The following is a 26,819-nucleotide window of genomic DNA, read 5'->3' as shown; positions in this document are numbered from 1 at the left end:
ACCAGTACACCCCCTGGACAGGACACTAGTCTATCTCCTGTTACTGTAGTGAGGAAACTTGATGTACCAGGACACCCCCTGGACAGGACACTAGTCTATCTCCTGTTACTGTAGTGAGGCAACTTGATGTACCAGTACACCCCCTGGACAGGACACCAGTCTATCTCCTGTTTCTGTAGTGAGGCAACTTGATGTACCAGTACAGCCTCTGGACAGGACACTAGTCTATCTCCTGTTTCTGTAGGGAGACAGCTTGATGTACAGTACACCCCCTGGACAGGACACCAGTCTATCTCCTGTTTCTGTAGTGAGGCAGCTTGATGTACCAGGACACCTACCTGAACCAGACATGAGTCTATCGCAGAGCCTTATAGTAAATGGTCTACTAACTATACCCTGCAAATTCCTCATACAAGAGCAGTATAACATGTTAAGAAGTATCAAGACCAGGGCCTTATTACCTCTCTTTTCCCTAAGGGACAATCAATTATTAATTCATTCATTAGTTACCTCTATTTCCTGGAAGGAGTTATTGATCATGGCAATGAGCATGTTGAGCAGGACGATCACCATGGTGACGTTATAAACCCCATAAAGGATATAGCCGATATTCTCGATAAACTTATGGCCATTGTTGATCTTCACTGACTTGACTTCGGACAGGCCAAATATGGCCCAGAATAACGTCTTGAAGCTTTCCTCAATCCTGGAAGGAGCGAAAAGAGAAAGAGATCGGAGATCAATGTGTTAGACCTGGATCAGAATGTATTAGACCTGGATCAGAATGTGTTAGACCTGGATCAGAATGTATTAGACCTGGATCAGAATGTATTAGACCTGGATCAGAATGTGTTAGACCTGGATCAGAATGTGTTAGACCTGGATCAGAATGTGTTAGACCTGGATCAGAATGTATTAGACCTGGATCAGAATGTATTAGACCTGGATCAGAATGTGTTAGACCTGGATCAGAATGTGTTAGACCTGGATCAGAATGTGTTAGACCTGGATCAGAATGTGTTAGACCTGGATCAGAATGTGTTAGACCTGGATCAGAATGTATTAGACCTGGATCAGAATGTGTTAGACCTGGATCAGAATGTGTTAGACCTGGATCAGAATGTATTAGACCTGGATCAGAATGTGTTAGACCTGGATCAGAATGTATTAGACCTGGATCAGAATGTATTAGACCTGGATCAGAATGTGTTAGACCTGGATCAGAATGTGTTAGACCTGGATCAGAATGTGTTAGACCTGGATCAGAATGTGTTAGACCTGGATCAGAATGTATTAGACCTGGATCAGAATGTATTAGACCTGGATCAGAATGTATTAGACCTGGATCAGAATGTATTAGACCTGGATCAGAATGTATTAGACCTGGATCAGAATGTGTTAGACCTGGATCAGAATGTATTAGACCTGGATCAGAATGTGTTAGACCTGGATCAGAATGTATTAGACCTGGATCAGAATGTATTAAACCTGGATCAGAATGTGTTAGACCTGGATCAGAATGTGTTAGACCTGGATCAGAGTGTATTAGACCTGGATCAGAATGTGTTAGACCTGGATCAGAATGTATTAGACCTGGATCAGAATGTATTAGACCTGGATCAGAATGTGTTAGACCTGGATCAGAATGTGTTAGACCTGGATCAGAATGTATTAGACCTGGATCAGAATGTGTTAGACCTGGATCAGAATGTATTAGACCTGGATCAGAATGTGTTAGACCTGGATCAGAATGTATTAGACCTGGATCAGAATGTATTAAACCTGGATCAGAATGTGTTAGACCTGGATCAGAATGTGTTAGACCTGGATCAGAGTGTATTAGACCTGGATCAGAATGTATTAGACCTGGATCAGAATGTGTTAGACCTGGATCAGAATGTGTTAGACCTGGATCAGAATGTGTTAGACCTGGATCAGAATGTATTAGACCTGGATCAGAATGTATTAGACCTGGATCAGAATGTATTAGACCTGGATCAGAATGTGTTAGACCTGGATCAGAATGTGTTAGACCTGGATCAGAATGTGTTAGACCTGGATCAGAATGTATTAGACCTGGATCAGAATGTGTTAGACCTGGATCAGAATGTATTAGACCTGGATCAGAATGTGTTAGACCTGGATCAGAATGTATTAGACCTGGATCAGAATGTGTTAGACCTGGATCGAAATGTATTAGACCTGGATCAGAATGTGTTAGACCTGGATCAGAATGTGTTAGACCTGGATCAGAGTGTATTAGACCTGGATCAGAGTGTATTAGACCTGGATCAGAATGTGTTAGACCTGGATCAGAATGTGTTAGACCTGGATCAGAATGTGTTACACCTGGATCAGAGTGTATTAGACCTGGATCAGAGTGTATTAGACCTGGATCAGAATGTATTAGACCTGGATCAGAATGTATTAGACCTGGATCAGAATGTATTAGACCTGGATCAGAATGTGTTAGACCTGGATCAGAATGTGTTAGACCTGGATCAGAATGTATTAGACCTGGATCAGAATGTGTTAGACCTGGATCAGAATGTGTTAGACCTGGATCAGAATGTGTTAGACCTGGATCAGAATGTGTTAGACCTGGATCAGAATGTGTTAGACCTGGATCAGAATGTATTAGACCTGGATCAGAATGTGTTAGACCTGGATCAGAATGTGTTACACCTGGATCAGAATGTATTAGACCTGGATCAGAATGTATTAGACCTGGATCAGAATGTGTTAGACCTGGATCAGAATGTATTAGACCTGGATCAGAATGTGTTAGACCTGGATCAGAATGTGTTAGACCTGGATCAGAATGTATTAGACCTGGATCAGAATGTGTTAGACCTGGATCAGAATGTATTAGACCTGGATCAGAATGTGTTAGACCTGGATCAGAATGTATTAGACCTGGATCAGAATGTATTAGACCTGGATCAGAATGTATTAGACCTGGATCGGAATGTGTTAGACCTGGATCAGAATGTATTAGACCTGGATCAGAATGTGTTAGACCTGGATCAGAATGTGTTACACCTGGATCAGAGTGTATTAGACCTGGATCAGAATGTGTTAGACCTGGATCAGAATGTATTAGACCTGGATCAGAATGTGTTAGACCTGGATCAGAATGTATTAGACCTGGATCAGAATGTATTAGACCTGGATCAGAATGTATTAGACCTGGATCAGAATGTGTTAGACCTGGATCAGAATGTATTAGACCTAGATCAGAATGTGTTAGACCTGGATCAAAATGTATTAGACCTGGATCAGAATGTATTAGACCTGGATCAGAATGTATTAGACCTGGATCAGAATGTGTTAGACCTGGATCAGAATGTGTTAGACCTGGATCAGAATGTGTTAGACCTGGATCAGAATGTATTAGACCTGGATCAGAATGTATTACACCTGGATCAGAATGTGTTAGACCTGGATCAGAATGTATTAGACCTGGATCAGAATGTATTAGACCTGGATCAGAATGTGTTAGACCTGGATCAGAATGTGTTATAACTGGATCAGAATGTATTAGACCTGGATCAGAATGTGTTAGACCTGGATCAGAATGTGTTAGACCTGGATCAGAATGTGTTAGACCTGGATCAGAATGTGTTAGACCTGGATCAGAATGTGTTAGACCTGGATCAGAATGTATTAGACCTGGATCAGAATGTATTAGACCTGGATCAGAATGTGTTAGACCTGGATCAGAATGTATTAGACCTGGATCAGAATGTGTTAGACCTGGATCAGAATGTGTTAGACCTGGATCAGAATGTATTAGACCTGGATCAGAATGTGTTAGACCTGGATCAGAATGTATTAGACCTGGATCAGAATGTGTTAGACCTGGATCAGAATGTGTTAGACCTGGATCAGAATGTATTAGACCTGGATCAGAATGTGTTAGACCTGGATCAGAATGTATTAGACCTGGATCAGAATGTATTAGACCTGGATCAGAATGTATTAGACCTGGATCAGAATGTGTTAGACCTGGATCAGAATGTGTTAGACCTGGATCAGAATGTATTAGACCTGGATCAGAATGTGTTACACCTGGATCAGAATGTGTTAGACCTGGATCAGAATGTGTTAGACCTGGATCAGAATGTGTTAGACCTGGATCAGAATGTATTAGACCTGGATCAGAATGTGTTAGACCTGGATCAGAATGTATTAGACCTGGATCAGAATGTGTTAGACCTGGATCAGAATGTATTAGACCTGGATCAGAATGTATTAGACCTGGATCAGAATGTATTAGACCTGGATCAGAATGTATTAGACCTGGATCAGAATGTATTAGACCTGGATCAGAATGTGTTAGACCTGGATCAGAATGTGTTAGACCTGGATCAGAATGTATTAGACCTGGATCAGAATGTATTAGACCTGGATCAGAATGTGTTAGACCTGGATCAGAATGTGTTAGACCTGGATCAGAATGTATTAGACCTGGATCAGAATGTATTAGACCTGGATCAGAATGTGTTAGACCTGGATCAGAATGTATTAGACCTGGATCAGAATGTATTACACCTGGATCAGAATGTGTTAGACCTGGATCAGAATGTGTTATAACTGGATCAGAATGTGTTAGACCTGGATCAGAGTGTATTATACCTGGATCAGAATGTGTTATAACTGGATCAGAATGTGTTATAACTGGATCAGAACATGGTCGAACTGGATCAGAATGTGTTACACCTGGATCAGAACAAGTTAGACCTGGATCAGAATGTGTTAGACCTGGATCAGAGTGTATTATACCTGGATCAGAGTGTATTATACCTGGATCAGAGTGTATTATAAGCTGGATGCATAAGTGAACTTTAAACAAAATATATGATTATATATGATTATGTATCAAACAAAGCTGAATACTTCTAGACTTGGAATCCATCTGTACACAAATAGACAGTTTATATTGATTAGATAAGTATTCAACCCCCTGAATCAAAACATATTAGAATCACTTTTAACAGCTGGGAGTTTTTCTGGGTAAGTGTCCAAGAGCTTTCCACTCATGGATTGTGCAACATTTGGCCATTATTCTTTGAAAAAAATATTCAAGCTCTGTCAAATTGGTTGTTGATCATTGCTAGACAACCATTTTCAGGTCTTGCCATAGATTTTGAAGTAGATTTAAGTCAAAACTGTATCTCGGCCACTCAGGAACATTCAGTGTCGTCTTGGTAAGCAGTGTAGATCTGGCCTTGTGTTTTAGGTTATTGTCCTGCTGAAAGGTGAATTCATCTCCCTGTGTCTGGTGGACCAGGTTTTCCTCTCTGATTTTGCATGTGCTTAGCTCCATTCGGTTTCTTTTTTATCCTGAAAAACTCCCCAGTCCTTAACAATTACAAGCATACCCATAACATGATGCAGCCGTCACTACGCTTGAAAATATGGAGAGCGGTACTCAGTAATGTGTTGTATTGGAGTTGCCCCAAACATAACACTTTGTATTCAGTTCATTCTTTTGCCACATTTTTTGCAGTATTACTTTAGTTCCTTATTGCAGACAGAATGCATATTTTGGGTAATTTTATTATGTCCAGGTTTCCTTCTTTTCACTCTGTCAAGTAGGTTAGTATTGTGGAGTAACTACAATATTCGTGATCCATCCTCAGTTTTCTCCTATCACAGTTGATAAACTCTGTAACTGTTTTAAAGTCACCATTATCCTCATGGTGAAATCCCTGAGTGGTTTCCTTCCTCTCCTGCAACTGAGTTAGGAAGGATGCCTGTATATTTGTAGTGACTGGGTGTATTGATACACCATTCAAAGTGTAATTAATAACTACACCACGATCAAGGGGATATGTAATGTCTGCTTTTTTTTTTTACCCATCTACCAATAGGTGCCCTTTTTAAGATTTTTGAAAACATAATTCCACTTTGACATTATGCGGTATTGTGTGTAGGCCAGATAAAAATATAAATGTCATACATTTTTAATTCAGGCTGTTAACATAACAAAATGTGGAAAAAGTCAAGGGTTCTGAATACTTTCCAACGGTACTGTATGTATCCCATTTCCTCCATAATTACTCACGTGGTGAAGGCGTCGTTCTGCTTGGCTCCCAGGTAGTAGGAGTAGAGATTGAACATTCCAAACATGAAGGCCACAAAAACCATGATGAAGATCACCATGAACTTGAAGATATCTTTCACCGTGCGTCCCAGAGATATCTGCAGGGGCCCGAAACTCTCATTAGCTGGGAGGATGTAGGCGATGCGAGAGAAGCTCAATACCACAGCGATGGAATACAGACCCTCTGAGATGATCTGGGGGTCCGAGGGAACCCAGTTATTACGGGCTAGAGAGAGAGAGAGAGAGAGAGAAAGAGAGATACAGAGATTGTTGTATCATTCAGGACTTTTTCCATGGAGATGAGAAGTGTGGCTCAATCGCATGTTCAGGTAGACTGATCCCGTTGCCATCAGTTTGATGTGTCTTGTCTACATCCCATCACAGTGAAGGGATGGAGGTTCCCACACTGCTGTACTGAAATAGCCCTGTAGCAGAGCGGGGTCACAGAGGTCAACAACAGAACACTGACAATCACAGAGGGGCAAAAATACTGTAATCACTCTAACATATGTGACACCAGGAAATAGTAATTTAACATACAGTTGAAGTCGGAAGTTAACATACACTAAGGTTGGAGTCATTAAAACTCTTTTTTTAACCATTCCACAAATGTCTTGTTAACAAACTATAGTTTCGGCAAGTCGGTTAGGACATCTACTTTGTGGATGACAAGTCATTTTTCCAACAATTGTTTACAGACAGATAATTTCACTTATAATTCACTGTATCACAATTCCAGTGGGTCAGAAGTTTACAGACACTAAGTTGACTGTGCCTTTAAACAGCCTGGAAAATTCCAGAAAATGTAATGGCTTTAGAAGCTTCTGATAGATGATGTCAATTGGAGGTGTACCTTCAAACTCAGTGCCTCTTTGCTTGACATCATGGGAATATCAAAAGAAATCAGCCAAGACCTCAGAAAAAAATTGTAGACCTCCACAAGTCTGGTTCATCCTTGGGAGCAATTTTCAAAATCCTGAAAATACCTCGTTCATCTGTACAAACAATAGTACACAAGTATAAACACCATGGGACCACGCAGCCATCATACCGCTTGTCACGCCCTGACCTTAGTTGTCTATGTGTAGTTGCATGTCAGCACTCGTTGTAATTAGCTTCACGTACATTTTGTTATTTGTTTAGTGTTCTTCAATTATGAAAGAATGTATTCACATCACGCTGCGCCTTGGTCTCCTCACTACAGCAAACGTGACAGAATAACCCACCAAAAACGGACCAAGCAGTGTGGTAAGAGGGAGCAGCGGTCTTTGGAGAGTTGGACATGGGAAGAAATCCTGGACGGCATGGGACCCTGGGCAGGAGAATATCGCTGTCCTAAAGAGGAGCTGGAGGCAGCGAAGGCGGAGCGGCGACGCTACGAGGAGTTGGCTCAACGAGGCGTGCACGAGAGGCAGCCCCATCATTTTTTGGGGGGAGCACACGGGGAGTGTGGCAGAGTCAGGTTGGAGACCTGAGCCAACTCCCCGTGCTTACTGTGGCGAGCATGTGACTGGTCAGGCCCCGTGCTATGGGGTGATGCGCACGGTGTCCCCAGTGCACACTCATAGCCCGGTGCGCTATATTTCAGGTCCTCGCATCGACCGGGCTAGAGTGGGCATCCAGCCAGGATGGATGGTGCCGGCTCAGCGCATCTGGTCTCCAGTGCGTCTCCTCGGCCAGGTTATCCTCCGCCAGCTCTACGCACTGTGTCTCCATTGCGTCTGCACAGCCCAGTGCGTCCTGTGCCTGCGCCCCGCACGTGCCGGGCCAAAGTCACCATCCAGCCAGGATGGGTTGTGCAGGCTCTTAGCTCGAGACCTCCAGTGTGCCTCCACGGCCCAGTGTATCCAGTGCCTCGGCCAATAACTAACCCTCCTGTATGTCTCACCAGCCTGGTGAGTCCTGTGCCTGCTCCCAGAGCCAGGCCTCCTGTGTGTCTCTCCACTCCAGTGATGATCCATGGCACGAAGCCTCCAGTGATGATCCATGGCACGAAGCCTCCAGTGATGATCCATGGCACGAAGCCTCCAGTGATGATCCATGGCACGAAGCCTCCAGTGATGATCCATGGCACGAAGCCTCCAGAGATGATCCATGGCACGAAGCCTCCAGTGATGATCCAGGGCAAGAAGCCTCCAGGGGTGAGACAGAGCACGAAGCCTCCAGGGGTGAGACAGGGCACGAAGCCTCCAGCGACGGTCTCCAGCCCGGAGCCTCCGGAGACGTCCTCCAGTCCGGGGCCTCCGGCGTCGCCCTCCAGTCCGGGGCCTCCGGCGTCGCCCTCCAGTCCGGGGCCTCCGGCGTCGCCCTCCAGTCCGGGGCCTCCGGCGACGATCCCCAGTCCGGGGCCTCCGGCGACGATCCCCAGTCCGGGGCCTCCGGCGACGATCCCCAGTCCGGGGCCTCCGGCGACGATCCCCAGTCCGGGGCCTCCGGCGACGATCCCCAGTCCGGGGCCTCCGGCGACGATCCCCAGTCCGGGGCCTCCGGCGACGATCCCCAGTCCGGGGCCTCCGGCGACAATCCCCAGTCCGGGGCCTCCGGCGACAATCCCCAGTCCGGGGCCTCCGGCGACAATCCCCAGTCCGGGGCCTCCGGCGACAATCCCCAGTCCGGGGCCTCCGGCGACGATCCCCAGTCCGGGGCCTCCGGCGACGGTCCCCAGTCCGGGGTCTCCGGCGACGGTCCCCAGCCCGGGGTCTCCAGCGATGAGCCAGGGTTCAGCTCTACAAAGGCAGAGGGACCAGTGTAAAGATGGGGGGCGGCGTCCAGAACCAGAGCCGCCACCGAGGGTAGATGCCCACCCGGACCCTCCCCTATATGTTCAGGTTTGCGGTCGGGAGTCCGCACCTTTATGGGGGGGTACTGTCACGCCCTGACCTTAGTTGTCTATGTGTAGTTGCATGTCAGCACTCGTTGTAATTAGCTTCACGTTCATTTTGTTAGTTTGTTTAGTGTTCTTCAATTATTAAAGAAGAATGTATTCACATCACGCTGCACCTTGGTCTCCTCACTACAACGAACGTGACACCACTCAGGAAGGAGACGTGTTCTGTCTCCTAGAGATGAACGTACTTTGGTGCGAACGGTGTAAATCAATCCCAGAACAACAGCAAAGGACCTTGTGAAGATTCTGGAGGAAACCGGTACAAAAGTATCTATATCCACAGTAAAACGAGTCCTATATCAACCTAACCTGAAAGGCCACTCAGCAAGGAAGAAGCCACTGCTCCAAAACCGCCATAAAAAAGACAGACTACGGTTTGCAAATGCACATGGGGACAAAGATGGTACTTTTTGGAGAAATGTCCTCTGGTCTGATGAAACAAAAATAGAACTGTTTGGCCATAATGACTATCGTTATGTTTGGAGGAAAAAGGGGGAGGCTTGCAAGCCGAAGAACACCATCCCAACCGTGAAGCACGGGGGTGGGCAGCATCATGTTGTGTGGGTGCTTTGCTGCAGGAGGGACTGATGCACTTCACAAAATAGATGGCTTCATGAGGCAGGAAAATTATGCGGATATATTGAAGCAACATCTCAAGACATCAGTCAGGAAGTTAAAGCTTGGTCGCAAATGGTTCTTCCAAATGGACAATGACCGCAAGCATACTTCCAAAGTTGTGGCAAAATGTGATGAAAGAAATAATGATTTATTTCAGTTTTTCTCTCTCTACATTTCACATTCTTACAATAAAGTGGTGATCCTAACTGACCTAAGACAGGGAATTGTTACTTGTCAGGAATTGTGAAAAACTGAGTTAAAATTTATTTGGCTAAGGTGTATGTAAACTTCCGACTTCAACTGTACACACTATGTCTACTTGGATGGGGTCGAGGCAAACGGAGCATGAGCAGCAGCGTGTAGCATTTCCTTTTTCATTGGTCATGAAGTGACCTGATATGTTCTGCAGATTTTGCCTGGGAAAAGGTGCCTTTTTAATTTATTCTACTGTCATGAATAACATTCACTGTGATATTTTTTAGCTTGGGTGCCGGTTTCGTTCGGTTTGGCTTGACAATGAGCAATGGAGTTGGCAAGAGCACAATTTGATCAGGGACCCGTCTAGCTGGCAACAAACGGATCAGGGATCAGGCTAGCTGGCAACAAACAGATCAGGGAACAGGCTAGCTAGCAACAAACAGATCAGGGATCAGGCGAGATGGCAACAAACAGATCAGGGATCAGGCTAGCTGGCAACAAACAGATCAGGGATCAGGCTAGCTGGCAACAAACAGATCAGGGACCAGGCTAGCTGGCAACAACCAGATCAGGGACCAGGCTAGCTGGCAACTAACAGATCAGGGACCAGGCTAGCTGGCAATTAACAGATCAGGGATCCTGGGACCAGGGGGATCGTGGGACCATCTCTGGGACCAGGGGCCAGCTGGAGAACTCTGTCTCTGGGACCAGCTGGAGAACTCTGTCTCTGGGACCAGCTGGAGAACTCTGTCTCTGGGACCAGCTGGAGAACTCTGTCTCTGGGGCCAGCTGGAGAACTCTGTCTCTGGGGCCAGCTGGAGAACTCTGTCTCTGGGGCCAGCTGGAGTACTCTGTCTCTGGGGCCAGCTGGAGTACTCTGTCTCTGGGACCAGCTGGAGAACTCTGTCTCTGGGACCAGCTGGAGAACTCTGTCTCTGGGGCCAGCTGGAGAACTCTGTCTCTGGGGCCAGCTGGAGAACTCTGTCTCTGGGACCAGCTGGAGAACTCTGTCTCTGGGACCAGCTGGAGAACTCTGTCTCTGGGGCCAGCTGGAGAACTCTGTCTCTGGGACCAGCTGGAGAACTCTGTCTCTGGGACCAGGGTAATGTTGGACAGGTTTCTGTTTGCACTCACCCAGTCTGTAGTACTCTATCTCTGGGACCAGGGTAATGTTGGACAGGTTTCTGTTTGCACTCACCCAGTCTGTAGTACTCTATCTCTGGGACCAGGGTAATGTTGGACAGGTTTCTGTTTGCACTCACCCAGTCTGTAGTACTCTATCTCTGGAACCAGGGTAATGTTGGACAGGTTTCTGTCTGCACTCACCCAGTCTGTAGTACTCTATCTCTGGGACCAGGGTAATGTTGGACAGGTTTCTGTCTGCACTCACCCAGTCTGTAGTACTCTATCTCTGGGACCAGGGTAATGTTGAACAGGTTGGTATAGTGCTTGTTGACGTAACTCTGTGCTGCATACGCATGCCAGAACGCCATAAATCTAGTGATGAAGGATGTCACGAAAAGGCTCAGCATTCCAAAGTCTAGAAGATTCCATGTCTCCGAAAGATATTCCCGAGCCCCCTGGGACCAGATCTCCTTACACTCAGCCCAGACCATTCCTGGAAGAAGAGAGAGAAAACAACCACATGTCAGAAAGACATATCTGCCTCCCAAATGGCACCCTATGTATAGTGCACTACTTTGGACCAGGGCCCATTGAGCTCTAAATGGCACCCTATGTATAGTGCACTACTTTGGACCAGGGCCCATTGAGCTCTCCCTCTCCCTCAGGGATCTGGTCAAAATGAATGCATTATGTATGGCATAGGCCACCACGTGGGAGGAAGATATTGACTTTAATTTTTCCTCTAATACGAACAGACTAATGTGGTGCCAGTATATAAAATCAGATTAATGTGGTGCCAGTATATAAGATCAGATTAATGTGGTGCCAGTATATAAGATCAGATTAATGTGGTGCCAGTATATAAGATCAGATTAATGTGGTGCCAGTATATAAGATCAGATTAATGTGGTGCCAGTATATAAGAACAGACTCATGTGGTGCCAGTATATAAGAACAGACTCATGTGGAGCCAGTATATGAGAACAGACTCATGTGGTGCCAGTATATAAGAACAGACTCATGTGGTGCCAGTATATAAGAACAGACTCATGTGGTGCCAGTATATAAGAACAGATTAATGTGGTGCCAGGTTTTACGAACAGACTCATGTGGTGCCAGTATATAAGAACAGATTCATGTGGTGCCAGTATTTACGAACAGACTCATGTGGTGCCAGTATATAAGAACCGATTAATGTGGTGCCAGTATATAAGAACAGACTCATGTGGTGCCAGTATATAAGATCAGACTAATGTGGTGCCAGTATTTACAAACAGACTCATGTGGTGCCAGTATATAAGAACAGACTCATGTGGTGCCAGTATATAAGATCAGACTAATGTGGTGCCAGTATTTACGAACAGACTCATGTGGTGCCAGTATATACTAACAGACTAATGTGGTGCCAGTATATAAGAACAGACTAATGTGGTGCCACTATATAAGAACAGACTAATGTGGTGCCAGTATATAAGAACAGACTCATGTGGTGCCAGTGTATAAGAACAGATTAATGTGGTGCCAGTATATAAGAACAGATTAATGTGGTGCCAGTATATAAGAACAGACTCATGTGGTGCCAGTATATACGAACAGACTAATGTGGTGCCAGTATGTAAGAACAGACCAATGTGGTGCCAGTATATACGAACAGACCCATGTGGTGCCAGTATATAAGGTCAGACTAATGTGGTGCCAGTATATACGAACAGACTCATGTGGTGCCAGTATGTAAGAACAGACTCATGTGGTGCCAGTATGTAAGAACAGATTAATGTGGTGCCAGTATATAAAATCAGATTAATGTGGTGCCAGTATATAAAATCAGATTAATGTGGTGCCAGTATATAAGATCAGATTAATGTGGTGCCAGTATATAAGATCAGATTAATGTGGTGCCAGTATATAAGATCAGATTAATGTGGTGCCAGTATATACGAACAGACTCATGTGGTGCCAGTATATAAGAACAGACTCATGTGGTGCCAGTATATAAGAACAGACTCATGTGGTGCCAGTATATAAGAACAGACTCATGTGGTGCCAGTATATAAGAACAGATTAATGTGGTGCCAGGTTTTACGAACAGACTCATGTGGTGCCAGTATATAAGAACAGATTCATGTGGTGCCAGTATTTACGAACAGACTCATGTGGTGCCAGTATATAAGAACCGATTAATGTGGTGCCAGTATATAAGAACAGACTCATGTGGTGCCAGTATATAAGATCAGACTAATGTGGTGCCAGTATTTACGAACAAATTCATGTGGTGCCAGTATATAAGATCAGACTAATGTGGTGCCAGTATTTACGAACAGACTCATGTGGTGCCAGTATATACTAACAGACTCATGTGGTGCCAGTATATAAGAACAGACTAATGTGGTGCCAGTATATAAGAACAGACTAATGTGGTGCCAGTATATAAGAACAGACTCATGTGGTGCCAGTGTATAAGAACAGATTAATGTGGTGCCAGTATATAAGAACAGATTAATGTGGTGCCAGTATATAAGAACAGACTCATGTGGTGCCAGTATTTACGAACAGACTTATGTGGTGCCAGTATATACTAACAGACTAATGTGGTGCCAGTATATAAGAACAGACTAATGTGGTGCCAGTATATAAGAACAGACTAATGTGGTGCCAGTATATAAGAACAGACTAATGTGGTGCCAGTATGTAAGAACAGACCAATGTGGTGCCAGTATATACGAACAGACCCATGTGGTGCCAGTATATAAGGTCAGACTAATGTGGTGCCAGTATGTAAGAACAGACTCATGTGGTGCCAGTATGTAAGAACAGACTCATGTGGTGCCAGTATGTAAGAACAGACTCATGTGGTGCCAGTATTTACGAACAGACTCATGTGGTGCCAGTGTATAAGAACAGATTAATGTGGTGCCAGTATATAAGAACAGATTAATGTGGTGCCAGTATATAAGAACAGACTCATGTGGTGCCAGTATATACGAACAGACTAATGTGGTGGCAGTATATAAGGTCAGACTAATGTGGTGCCAGTATGTAAGAACAGACTCATGTGGTGCCAGTATGTAAGAACAGACTCATGTGGTGCCAGTATGTAAGAACAGACTCATGCGGTGCCAGTATATACGAACAGACTCATGCGGTGCCAGTATATAAGAACAGACTCATGCGGTGCCAGTATATAAGATCAGACTAATGCGGTGCCAGTATATAAGAACAGATTAATGTGGTGCCAGTATATAAGAACAGATTAATGTGGTGCCAGTATATAAGAACAGATTAATGTGGTGCCAGTATATATGAACAGACTCATGTGGTGCCAGTATATACGAACAGACTCATGTGGTGCCAGTATATAAGAACAGACTAATGTGGTGCTAGTATAAAAGAACAGACTAATGTGGTGCCAGTATATACGAACAGACTCATGTGGTGCCAGTATATACGAACAGACTCATGTGGTGCCAGTATATACGAACAGACTAATGTGGTGCCAGTATGTAAGAACAGACTAATGTGGTGCCAGTATATACGAACAGACCCATGTGGTGCCAGTATATATGAACAGACTCATGTGGTGCCAGTTTATACGAACAGACTCATGTGGTGCCAGTGTATAAGGACAGATTAATGTGGTGCCAGTATATAAGGTCAGACTCATGTGGTGCCAATATGTAAGAACAGACTCATGTGGTGCCAGTATGTAAGAACAGACTCATGTGGTGCCAGTATATAAGAACAGACTCATGTGGTGCCAGTATATACGAACAGACTCATGTGGTGCCAGTATATAAGAACAGACTCATGTGGTGCCAGTATATAAGATCAGACTAATGTGGTGCCAGTATATAAGAACAGATTAATGTGGTGCCAGTATATAAGAAAATACTAATGTGGTGCCAGTATATAAGAACAGATTAATGTGGTGCCAGTATATAAGATGAGACTAATGTGGTGCCAGTATATACGAACAGATTAATGTGGTGCCAGTATATAAGATCAGACTCATGTGGTGCCAGTATATAAGAACAGACTCATGTGGTGCCAGTATTTACGAACAGACTCATGTGGTGCCAGTATATAAGAACAGACTCATGTGGTGCCAGTATATAAGATCAGACTAATGTGGTGCCAGTATTTACGAACAGACTCATGTGGTGCCAGTATATAAGAACAAACTCATGTGGTGCCAGTATATAAGAACAGACTCATGTGGTGCCAGTATATAAGATCAGACTCATGTGGTGCCAGTTTTACGAACAGACTCATGTGGTGCCAGTATATAAGAACAGACTCATGTGGTGCCAGTATTTACGAACAGACTCATGTGGTGCCAGTATATAAGAACAGACAAATGTGGTGCCAGTATTTACGAACAGACTCATGTGGTGCCAGTATATAAGATCAGACTCATGTGGTGCCAGTATTTACGAACAGACTCATGTGGTGCCAGTATATAAGAACAGACTCATGTGGTGCCAGTATTTACGAACAGACTCATTTGGTGCCAGTAAATAAGAACAGACTCATGTGGTGCCAGTATATAAGATCAGACTAATGTGGTGCCAGTATTTACGAACAGACTCATGCGGTGCCAGTATATAAGAACAGACTAATGTGGTGCCAGTATTTACGAACAGACTCATGTGGTGCCAGTATATAAGAACAGACTCATGTGGTGCCAGTATTTACGAACAGACTCATGTGGTGCCAGTATATAAGAACCGATTAATGTGGTGCCAGTATATAAGAACAGACTCATGTGGTGCCAGTATATAAGATCAGACTAATGTGGTGCCAGTATTTACGAACAGACTCATGTGGTGCCAGTATATAAGAACAGACTCATGTGGTGCCAGTATATAAGATCAGACTAATGTGGTGCCAGTATTTACGAACAGACTCATGTGGTGCCAGTATATAAGAACAGACTCATGTGGTGCCAGTATATAAGAACAGACTCATGTGGTGCCAGTATATAAGATCAGACTGTGGTGCCAGTATATAAGAACAGACTAATGTTGTGCCAGTATTTACGAACAGACTCATGTGGTGCCAGTATATAAGAACAGACTCATGTGGTGCCAGTATTTACGAACAGACTCATGTGGTGCCAGTATATAAGAACAGATTAATGTGGTGCCAGTATATAAGATCAGACTAATGTGGTGCCAGTATTTACGAACAGACTCATGTGTTGCCAGTATTTACGAACAGACTCATGTGGTGCCAGTATATAAGAACCGATTAATGTGGTGCCAGTATATATGAACAGACTCATGTGGTGCCAGTATATAAGATCAGACTAATGTGGTGCCAGTATATAAGAACAGACTAATGTGGTGCCAGTATTTACGAACAGACTCATGTGGTGCCAGTATATAAGAACCGATTAATGTGGTGCCAGTATATACGAACAGACTCATGTGGTGCCAGTATTTACGAACAGACTCATGTGGTTTCAGTATATACAAACAGACTCTTGTGGTGCCAGTATATAAGATCAGATTAATGTGGTGCCAGTATATACAAACAGACTCATGTGATGCCAGTATATAAGAACAGACTCATGTGGTGCCAGTATATACGAACAGACTCATGTGGTGCCAGTATATAAGAACAGACTCATGTGGTGCCAGTATATAAGAACAGACTCATGTGGTGCCAGTATATAAGAACAGATTAATGTGGTGCCAGTATATAAGAACAGACTAATGTGGTGCCAGTATATAAGAACAGACTCATGTGGTTTCAGTATATACAAACAGACTCTTGTGGTGCCAGTATATAAGATCAGATTAATGTGGTGCCAGTATATACAAACAGACTCATGTGATGCCAGTATATAAGAACAGACTCATGTGGTGCCAGTATATACGAACAGACTCATGTGGTGCCAGTATATAAGAACAGACTCATTTGGTGCCAGTATATAAGAACAGACTCATGTGGTGCCAGTATATAAGAACAGATTAATGTGGTGCCAGTATATAAGAACAGATTAATGTGGTGCCAGTATATACGAACAGACTAATGTGGTGCCAGTATGTGTATCCCACATTTGGCATATTATATTCACTCTGCTATTGCCATCATAAAACGTAAGACACTCAAGATTAGCAGCATGGGTTGGAATGAGCTGGAGAGAAGAAGAGAGAACAGCAGCATGGGTTGGAATGAGCTGGAGAGAAGAAGAGAGAACAGCAGCATGGGTTGGAATGAGCTGGAGAGAAGAAGAGAAGACAGCAGCATGGGTTGGAATGAGCTGGAGAGAAGAAGAGATGACAGCAGCATGGGTTGGAATGAGCTGGAGAGAAGAAGAGAGAACAGCAGCATGGGTTGGAATGAGCTGGAGAGAAGAAGAGAAGACAGCAGCATGGGTTGGAATGAGCTGGAGAGAAGAAGAGAGAACAGCAGCATGGGTTGGAATGAGCTGGAGAGAAGAAGAGAGAACAGCAGCATGGATTGGAATGAGCTGGAGAGAAGAAGAGAAGACAGCAGCATGGGTTGGAATGAGCTGGAGAGAAAAAGAGAGAACAGAAGTACTGGCCTACAGTACAGCTACCTGAGGTGTGGTGGGCGTAACTAAGCAATCATATATTAGAGAGACTTGACTATCAAAGCAATGCTTTACATTCAATTAAACGTGTCCCCTTTCCCAGATCCCATCGACACAGACATAGTTGATTTCTTCCAGGATGTGTAGCATACATTTGGTATCAATCCACATTCTATTCTAACCCCACATCAAATGTAATGTCATTGCTTGTCTGCCATATAATGTAACAGAGACATGGCTTTAAGTTACATTTAAAGTTAAGTCTTTGCCAAGAACCCATCCAAGTAGACATAGTGTATATGTTAAATAACTATTTCCTGGTGTCACATATGTTAGAGTGATTACAGTATTTTGGCCCCTCTGTGATTGTCAGTGTTCTGTCTTTGACCTCTGTGATCCTCCTCTGCTATTTCAGTACAACAGTGTGGGAACCTCCATCCCTTCACATAATGGGATGTAGACAAGACACATCAAACTGACAGGATGACACATCAAACTGATGACAGGAAACAGGCAGGTTAGTATAGACTGATGACAGAGAACAGGCAGGTTAGTATAGACTGACGACAGGCTACAGGCAGGTTAGTATAGACTGATGACAGGCTACAGGCTGGTTAGTATAGACTGATGACAGGCTACAGGCCGGTTAGTATAGACTGATGACAGGCTACAGGCAGGTTAGTATAGACTGATGACTGAGAACAGGCAGGTTAGTATAGACTGATGACAGGCTACAGGCTGGTTAGTATAGACTGATGACAGGCTACAGGCTGGTTAGTATAGACTGATGACTGAGAACAGGCAGGTTAGTATAGACTGATGACAGGCTACAGGCTGGTTAGTATAGACTGATGACAGGCTACAGGCAGGTTAGTATAGACTGACGACAGGCTACAGGCCGGTTAGTATAGACTGATGACAGGCTACAGGCAGGTTAGTATAGACTGATGACTGAGAACAGGCAGGTTAGTATAGACTGATGACTGAGAACAGGCAGGTTAGTATAGACTGATGACAGGCTACAGGCTGGTTAGTATAGACTGATGACAGGCTACAGGCAGGTTAGTATAGACTGACGACAGGCTACAGGCCGGTTAGTATAGACTGATGACAGGCTACAGGCAGGTTAGTATAGACTGATGACTGAGAACAGGCAGGTTAGTATAGACTGATGACAGGCTACAGGCAGGTTAGTATAGACTGATGACAGGCTACAGGCAGGTTAGTATAGACTGATGACAGGCTACAGGCAGGTTAGTATAGACTGATGACAGGCTACAGGCAGGTTAGTATAGACTGATGACTGAGAACAGGCAGGTTAGTATAGACTGATGACAGGCTACAGGCTGGTTAGTATAGACTGATGACAGGCTACAGGCTGGTTAGTATAGACTGATGACTGAGAACAGGCAGGTTAGTATAGACTGATGACAGGCTACAGGCTGGTTAGTATAGACTGATGACAGGCTACAGGCAGGTTAGTATAGACTGACGACAGGCTACAGGCCGGTTAGTATAGACTGATGACAGGCTACAGGCAGGTTAGTATAGACTGATGACTGAGAACAGGCAGGTTAGTATAGACTGATGACTGAGAACAGGCAGGTTAGTATAGACTGATGACAGGCTACAGGCTGGTTAGTATAGACTGATGACAGGCTACAGGCAGGTTAGTATAGACTGACGACAGGCTACAGGCCGGTTAGTATAGACTGATGACAGGCTACAGGCAGGTTAGTATAGACTGATGACTGAGAACAGGCAGGTTAGTATAGACTGATGACAGGCTACAGGCAGGTTAGTATAGACTGATGACAGGCTACAGGCAGGTTAGTATAGACTGATGACAGGCTACAGGCAGGTTAGTATAGACTGATGACAGGCTACAGGCAGGTTAGTATAGACTGATGACAATATAGAGCCCTGAAATTCTATAGAGTCCCTGGTTTCTTTTTTATTATTCCCCTCTAATCATGGACTGATTTAGACCTGGGACAAAAGGTGAGTGCAATTAATGATCAGGTAAAAGAGAAAACCAGCAGTAGTGGGGACCTGGTAGGGTAAGAGTTTAACAGGAAACTATCAGTACTCTGAACCTAGTACAGTAAGAGTTTAACAGGAAACCATCAGTACTCTGAACCTAGTACAGTAAGAGTTTAACAGGAAACCATCAGTACTCCGGACCTGGTAGGGTAAGAGTTTAAATGGAAACCATCAGTACTCCGGACCTGGTAGGGTAAAAGTTTAACAGGAAACCATCAGCACTCCAGACCTGGTAAGGTAAGAGTTTAACAGGAAACCATCAGTACTCCGGACCTGGTAGGGTAAGAGTTTAAATGGAAACCATCAGTACTCCGGACCTGGTAGGGTAAGAGTTTAACAGGAAACCATCAATACTCCAGACCTGGTAGGGTAAGAGTTTAACAGGAAACCATCAATACTCCAGACCTGGTAGGGTAAGAGTTTAAACGGAAACCATCAGTACTCCGGACCTGGTAGGGTAAGAGTTTAACAGGAAACCATCAGTAGTGGGGACCTGGTAGGGTAAGAGTTTAACAGGAAACCAGCAGTAGTGGGGACCTGGTAGGGTAAGAGTTTAACAGGAAACCATCAGTACTCTGAACCTGGTAGGGTAAGAGTTTAAAAGGAAACCATCAGCACTCCAGACCTGGTAGGGTAAGAGTTTAACAGGAAACCATCAGTACTCCGGACATGGTAGGGTAAGAGTTTAACAGGAAACCATCAGCACTCCAGACCTGGTAAGGTAAGAGTTTAACAGGAAACCATCAGTATTCTGAACCTAGTACAGTAAGAGTTTAAACGGAAACCAAACCATCAGTAGTGGGGACCTGGTAGGGTAAGAGTTTAACAGGAAACCATCAGTACTCTGAACCTGGTAGGGTAAGAGTTTAACAGGAAACCATCACTAGTGGGGACCTGGTAGGGTAAGAGTTTAACAGGAAACCATCAGTAGTGGGGACCTGGTAGGGTAAGAGTTTAACAGGAAACCATCAGTAGTGGGGACCTGGTAGGGTAAGAGTTTAACAGGAAACCATCAGTAGTGGAGACCTGGTAGGGTAATAAGAGTTTAGCTGCTACTGTAAGGCTATTGGGAATAGTGTTATTTCTTTTATATGGGGGAAATAAGACAAGTTCTTTAGAATGGTCCACCTAATTATTTTTATTAAACGGGTTGTTTGCATCCTGGATGCTGATTGGTTAATATGCAGGAGTTGTGTCTCATAATTCCACTGTCCAGCAGCCAAGGCAGGAAATTCATAAAAAGCGTATACACATTATTTTTCCATGCTACTAATTTAATTTGCAACAGTTGGGGGTTGTACAGACATACTTGTTGGCCTCTACGACCTAGGTCCATGCCAATGATTTGTTTAGCATATAGTAACGTCGAATTAGTAGAATGATTAGAATTAACAACTGGGTCACAACAGGCGGGCCTGGAGGCCAGGTCATCTGATGCAGCACTCCATCACTCTCCTTCTTGGTCAAATAGCCCTTACACAGCCTGGAGGCCAGGTCATCTGATGCAGCACTCCATCACTCTCCTTCTTGGCAACACTCCATAACTCTCCTTCTTGGTCAAATAGCCCTTACACAGCCTGGAGGTGTGTTGGGTCATTGTCCTCTTGAAAAACAAATATAGTCCCACTGAGCGCAAACCAGATGTGATGGCGTATCACTGCAGAATGCTGTGGGAGCCATGCTGGTTAAGTGTGCCTTGGATTCTAAATAAATCACTGACAATGTCACCAGCAAAGCACCCCCACACAATCACACCTCCTCCTCCATGCTTCACGGTAGGAACCGCACATGCTGAGATCATCTGTTCACCTACTCTGCGTCTCACAAAGACAGAGGTTGGAACCAAAAAACTCAAATTTGGACTCATCAGAACAAAGGACAGATTTCCACTGGTCTAATGTCCATTGCTCGTGTTTCTTGGCCCAAGCAAGTCTCTTCTTATTATTGGTGTCCTTTAGTAGTAGTTTCTTCGCAGCAATTCAACTATGAAGGCCTGATTCACACAGTCTCCTCTCAACAGTTGATGTTGAGATGTGTCTGTTACTTGAACTCTGTGAAGCATTTATTTGGGCTGCAATTTCTGAGGCTGGTAACACTAATGAACTTATCCTCTGCAGTAGCGGTAACTCTGGGTCTTCCATTCCTGTGGCGGTCATCATGAGAGCCAGTTTCATCATAGCGCTTGATAGTTTTTGCAACTTCAATTGAAGAAACTTTCAAAGTTCTTGAAATGTTCCTTAATGAGTAATGATGGAGTGCCTTTTCTCTTTGTTTATTTGAGCTGTTCTTGCCACAATATGGACTTGGTCTTTTACCAAATAGGGCTATCTTCTGTATACCACTCCTACCATGTCACACCACAACTTTGGCTCAAACGCATTGAGAAGGAAAGAAATGCCACAAATTAACTTTTAACAAGGCACACCTGTTAATTGAAATGCATTCCAGGTGACTACCTCATGAAGCTCGTTGAGAGAACACGGACAAAGTGGAGTCGCAATTCAATGGCTCAGACACAAGACCTATGTGACCCTGTGGCAGGGTCTACAGGAAATCACGGACTACAAAAACAAAACCAGCCACATCATGGACACCGACGTCACGCTTCCAAACAAACACCTTCTTTGCTGCTTTGAGGATAATACAGTGCCACCGTCGTGGCCCGCTAACAAGAACTGTGCCCACCCCCCTCTCCTTCTCCGTGGCCGACGTGAGAAAAACATTTAAACGTGTTAACCCTCACAAGGCTGACGGCCCAGACTGCATCCCTAGCCTCGTCCTCAGAGCATGTGCAGACCAGCTGGCTAGTGTGTTTACGGACATATTCAATCGCTCCCTATCCCAGTCTGCTGTCCCCACATGCTTCAAGATGGCCACCATTGTTCCTGCACCCAAGAAGGCAAAGGCTACTGAACTAAATCGCCCCATAGCACTCACTTCTGTCATCATGAAGTGCTTTGAGAGACTAGTCAAGGATCATATCACCTCCACCTTACGGGCCACCCTAGACCCACTTCAGTTTGCATACCGCCCCAACAGGTCCACAGACGATGCAATCACCATCACACTGCACACTGCCCTATCCCATCTGGACAAGAGGAATACCTATGTAAGAATGCTGTTCATTGACTACAGCTCAACATTCAACACCATAGTACTCTCCATGCTCATCATCAAGCTTGAGGCCCTGGGCCTCAAACCCGCCCTGTGCAATTGGGTCCTGGACTTTCTGACGGGCCGCCCCCAGGTGGTGAAGGTAGGAAACAACATCTCCACTTCGCTGACCCTCAACACTGGGGCCCCACAAGGGTGTGTGCTCAGCCCCCTCCTGTACTCCCTGTTCACCCATGACTGCGTGGCCATGCACGCCTCCAACTCAATCATCAAGTTTGCAGACAACACAACAGTAGCGGACTTGATTACCAACAACGACGAGACACTCGGAGTGTGGTGTCAGGAAAACAACCTCTCACTCAACAAAACAAAAGGAGTTGATCGTGGACTTCAGGAAACAGCAGATGGGGCACCCCCTTATCCACATCGAAGGGACAGCAGTGGAGAAAGTGGAAAGTTTTAAATTCCTCGGTGTACACAACAACAAACTGAAATGGTCCACCCACACAGACAGCCTTCATCCGGAAGGCGAGGTCAGTACAGGTGCATCAAAGCTGGGACCGAGAGACTGAAGAACAGCTTCTATCTCAAGGACATCAGACTGCTAAACAGCAATGACTAACTCAGAGAGGCTGCTGTCTACACGGAGACCCAATCACTGGCCACTTTAATAAATGGATCACTAGTCACTTTAAACAATGCCACTTAATATAATGCCACTTTAATAATGTTTACATATCTTGCATTACTCATATCATATGTACACTGCTCAAAAAAATTAAGGGAACACTTAAACAACACAATGTAACTCCAAGTCAATCACACTTCTGTGAAATCAAACTGTCCACTTAGGAAGCAACACTGATTGACAATAAATTTCACATGCTGTTGTGCAAATGGAATAGACAAAAGGTGGAAATTATAGGCAATTAGCAAGACACCCCCAATAAAGGAGTGGTTCTCCAGGTGGTGAACACAGACCACTTCTCAGTTCCTATGCTTCCTGGCTGATGTTTTGGTCACTTTTGAATGCTGGCGGTGCTTTCACTCTAGTGGTAGCATGAGACGGAGTCTACAACCCACACAAGTGGCTCAGGTAGTGCAGCTCATCCAGGATGGCACATCAATGCGAGCTGTGGCAAGAAGGTTTGCTGTGTCTGTCAGCGTAGTGTCCAGAGCATGGAGGCGCTACCAGGAGACAGGCCAGTACATCAGGAGACGTGGAGGAGGCCGTAGGAGGGCAGCAACCCAGCAGCAAGACCGCTACCTCCGCCTTTGTGCAAGGAGGAGCACTGCCAGAGCCCTGCAAAATGACATCCAGCAGGCCACAAATGTGCATGTGTCAGCATATGGTCTCACAAGGGGTCTGAGGATCACATGCACATTTCAAAATCAAAAAGGATCAAAATGCACATTTGCCTTGGCTTTGACTCGGGCAGCTGTTGTAGGGATTTGTCACACAATAATTCTCGGGTTCTCAGGCATCATTGCTTAAATCTGAGAATGGCTCTAGGATTTTTTATAAATTGATGTGCAGCTTGGGGAAAGCTTTAAAAAGTGCCTTTGATCTACTTTGATACATGCAGATTACTGGAATTGTTATCGAGGTGAACCATTTGCTTCCTGTTATGGAGGTGAACCATTTGCTTCCTGTTATGGAGGTGAACCATTTGCTTCCTGTTATGGAGGTGAACCATTTGCTTCCTGTTATGGAGGTGAACCATTTGCTTCCTGTTAAATTCAATGTTATTAAAGGGTTAGTGCTAGCACCGCAATCTGATTGGTTACATTCTTGCCCTTAGAACAGCCTCAATTCGTCGGGTCATAGACTCTACAAGGTCTTTAAAGCGTTCCACAGGGATGCCGGTCCATGTTGACTCCAATGCTTCCCACAGTTGTGTCAAGCTGGTTGGATGTCCTTTGGGTTGTGGACCATTCTTGATACACACGGGAAACTGTTGAGCGTGAAAAACCCAGCAGCGTTGCAGTTCTTGACACAAACCGGTGTGCCTGGCACCTACTACCATACCCTGTTCAAAGGCACTTAAATATTTTGTCTTGCCCATTCACCCTCTGAATGGAACACATACACAATCCATGTCTCAAGGCTTAAAAATCCTTCTTTAACCTGGTCTCCTCCCCTTCATCTGCACTGATTGAAGTGGATTTAACAAGTGACATCAATAAGGGATCATAGCTTTCACCTGGATTCACCTGGTCTGTGTATGTCATGGAAGAGCAGGTGTTCTTAATGTTTTGTGTACTCAGTGTATGTGCGAGCACACGTCTGTGTGTGTCCATGTGTGTGTGTGTGTGTGTGTCTGTGTGTGTGTGTGTGTACATGTGTGTGTGTGTGTGTCCATGTGTCCGTGTGTGTGTACGTGTGTGTGTCCATGTGTGTGTGTGTGTGTGTGTGTGTACGTGTGTGTGCGTGTCCATGTGTGCGTGTGTGTGTCCATGTGTGTGTGTCCATGTGTGTGTGTGTGTGTGTGTGTGTCTCCATGTGTGTGTGTGTGTGTGTCCATGTGTGTGTGTGTGTGTGTGTGTGTACGTGTGTATGTCCATGTGTGCGTGTGTGTGTCCATGTGCGTGTGTCCATGTGTGTGTGTGTGTGTGTGTGTACGTGTGTGTGTCCATGTGTGTGTGTGTACGTGTGTGTGTGTGTGTACGTGTGTCCGTGTGTGTGTACGTGTGTCCGTGTGTGTGTGTGTGTACGTGTGTATGTCCATGTGTGCGTGTGTGTGTCCATGTGCGTGTGTCCATGTGTGTGTGTACGTGTGTGTGTACGTGTGTGTGTGTGTACGTGTGTGTGTGTGTGTACGTGTGTCCGTGTGTGTGTACGTGTGTCCGTGTGTGTGTGTGTGTCCGTGTGTGTGTGTGTCCGTGTGTGTGTGTGTCTGTGTGTGTGTGTCCGTGTGTGTGTGTCCGTGTGTGTGTGTCCGTGTGTGTGTGTACGTGTGTCCGTGTGTGTGTCCATGTGTGTGTGTGTGTGCGCGCTCGCTCACATGCGTATGTACTACAGAAAATACAAAATCATATTTATTATTATACATATTATTAACATAGTATATACAGTTTGTATATGACCTATGACCCAGGATATGATGAGTATCTCCATCCAGGTGAAGGGGGTGGTCGTCATCCTGAACAGCTGAGAGGGGTGGACCTGTACGGTCATGTTAGGGAGCAGTTTGGTACCCTGGAAGCGATCCGCTGCATTCATCACCAGCAGGCCCAGGAAGATGGTGAAGGAAGCTGCATGGGCCACGAACTTCAGGAAGGGACCACGGATTATCTTCCCCAGCTGAGAAGAAGAGAGAAGATGAATAGTACCCCTATGGAACCCCAGAGACCAGCAGGACAGCCATAAGGTAGATGAATAGTACCCCTATGGAACCACTGGGAATCCCAGAGACCAGGAGGACAGCCTTAAGGTAGATGAATAGTACCCCTATGGAACCCCAGAGACCAGGAGGACAGCCTTAAGGTAGATGAATAGTACCCCTATGGAACCCCAGAGACCAGGAGGACAGCCATAAGGTAGATGAATAGTACCCCTATGGAACCCCAGAGACCAGGAGGACAGCCATAAGGTAGATGAATAGTACCCCTATGGAACCCCAGAGACCAGGAGGACAGCCTTAAGGTAGATGAATAGTACCCCTATGGAACCCCAGAGACCAGGAGGACAGCCTTACGGGTTCGAGGGGCAACAAGTCGAGGGGCAACAAGTCGAGGGGCAACAAGTCGAGGGGCAACAAGTCGAAGGGGCAACAAGTCTCTAGGGTTTCAGCGCATCACAAAAGCATGATTCCAAATCACTTCCACTACAGGTATAAGCAGTGTACGCTGACCTTGCTAGTCGGTGCCACCCAGTAGAGCAGAGCCAGGACAGGCAGTCCAACAGCTACACCCAGAACTACCAGAAACTTGACAACGTTGGTCTGCTGTCTCAGTCCAGACAGGTTCTCGTACCAGATAGACATGAGTTGCTGCTGGCAGTTTGGATGGGCTATGAACTACGATGAAGGGATGAGAAGAGAAAGACAAGTAGACATTGTGGAGGGATGAAACTATGTGTCTCTCAATAACATATTAAAAAGTAAAACCTCATATGACCCCCCCCCCCCTCTCTTAACTTGGCAATCATTGCTGTTCTGTGTCCT

General features: G+C 45.0%; 1 protein-coding gene across 1 annotated transcript in view; it reads right to left on the bottom strand.

Moving 5' to 3' along the window:
- The window catches only part of trpc6b (transient receptor potential cation channel, subfamily C, member 6b), an 81,964-nt gene that overhangs the window by 17,326 nt on the left and 37,819 nt on the right, over positions 1 to 26,819 (bottom strand). Inside the window, exons 4-8 of the mRNA XM_071357946.1 lie at positions 26,508 to 26,672; positions 25,741 to 25,957; positions 11,203 to 11,430; positions 6,071 to 6,335; positions 511 to 706 (exon numbers count right to left, since the gene is read on the bottom strand). Of these exons, the coding sequence (XP_071214047.1) occupies positions 511 to 706; positions 6,071 to 6,335; positions 11,203 to 11,430; positions 25,741 to 25,957; positions 26,508 to 26,672 (1,071 nt within the window). The remainder of the gene's footprint in view (positions 1 to 510; positions 707 to 6,070; positions 6,336 to 11,202; positions 11,431 to 25,740; positions 25,958 to 26,507; positions 26,673 to 26,819) is intronic.

This window comes from Salvelinus alpinus, chromosome 21 (assembly GCF_045679555.1).
Source record: "Salvelinus alpinus chromosome 21, SLU_Salpinus.1, whole genome shotgun sequence".
Classification (NCBI taxonomy): domain Eukaryota; kingdom Metazoa; phylum Chordata; class Actinopteri; order Salmoniformes; family Salmonidae; genus Salvelinus; species Salvelinus alpinus.
Note: the sequence above shows the minus strand (reverse complement) of the source record. Positions and strands in the feature narration are given on the sequence as shown.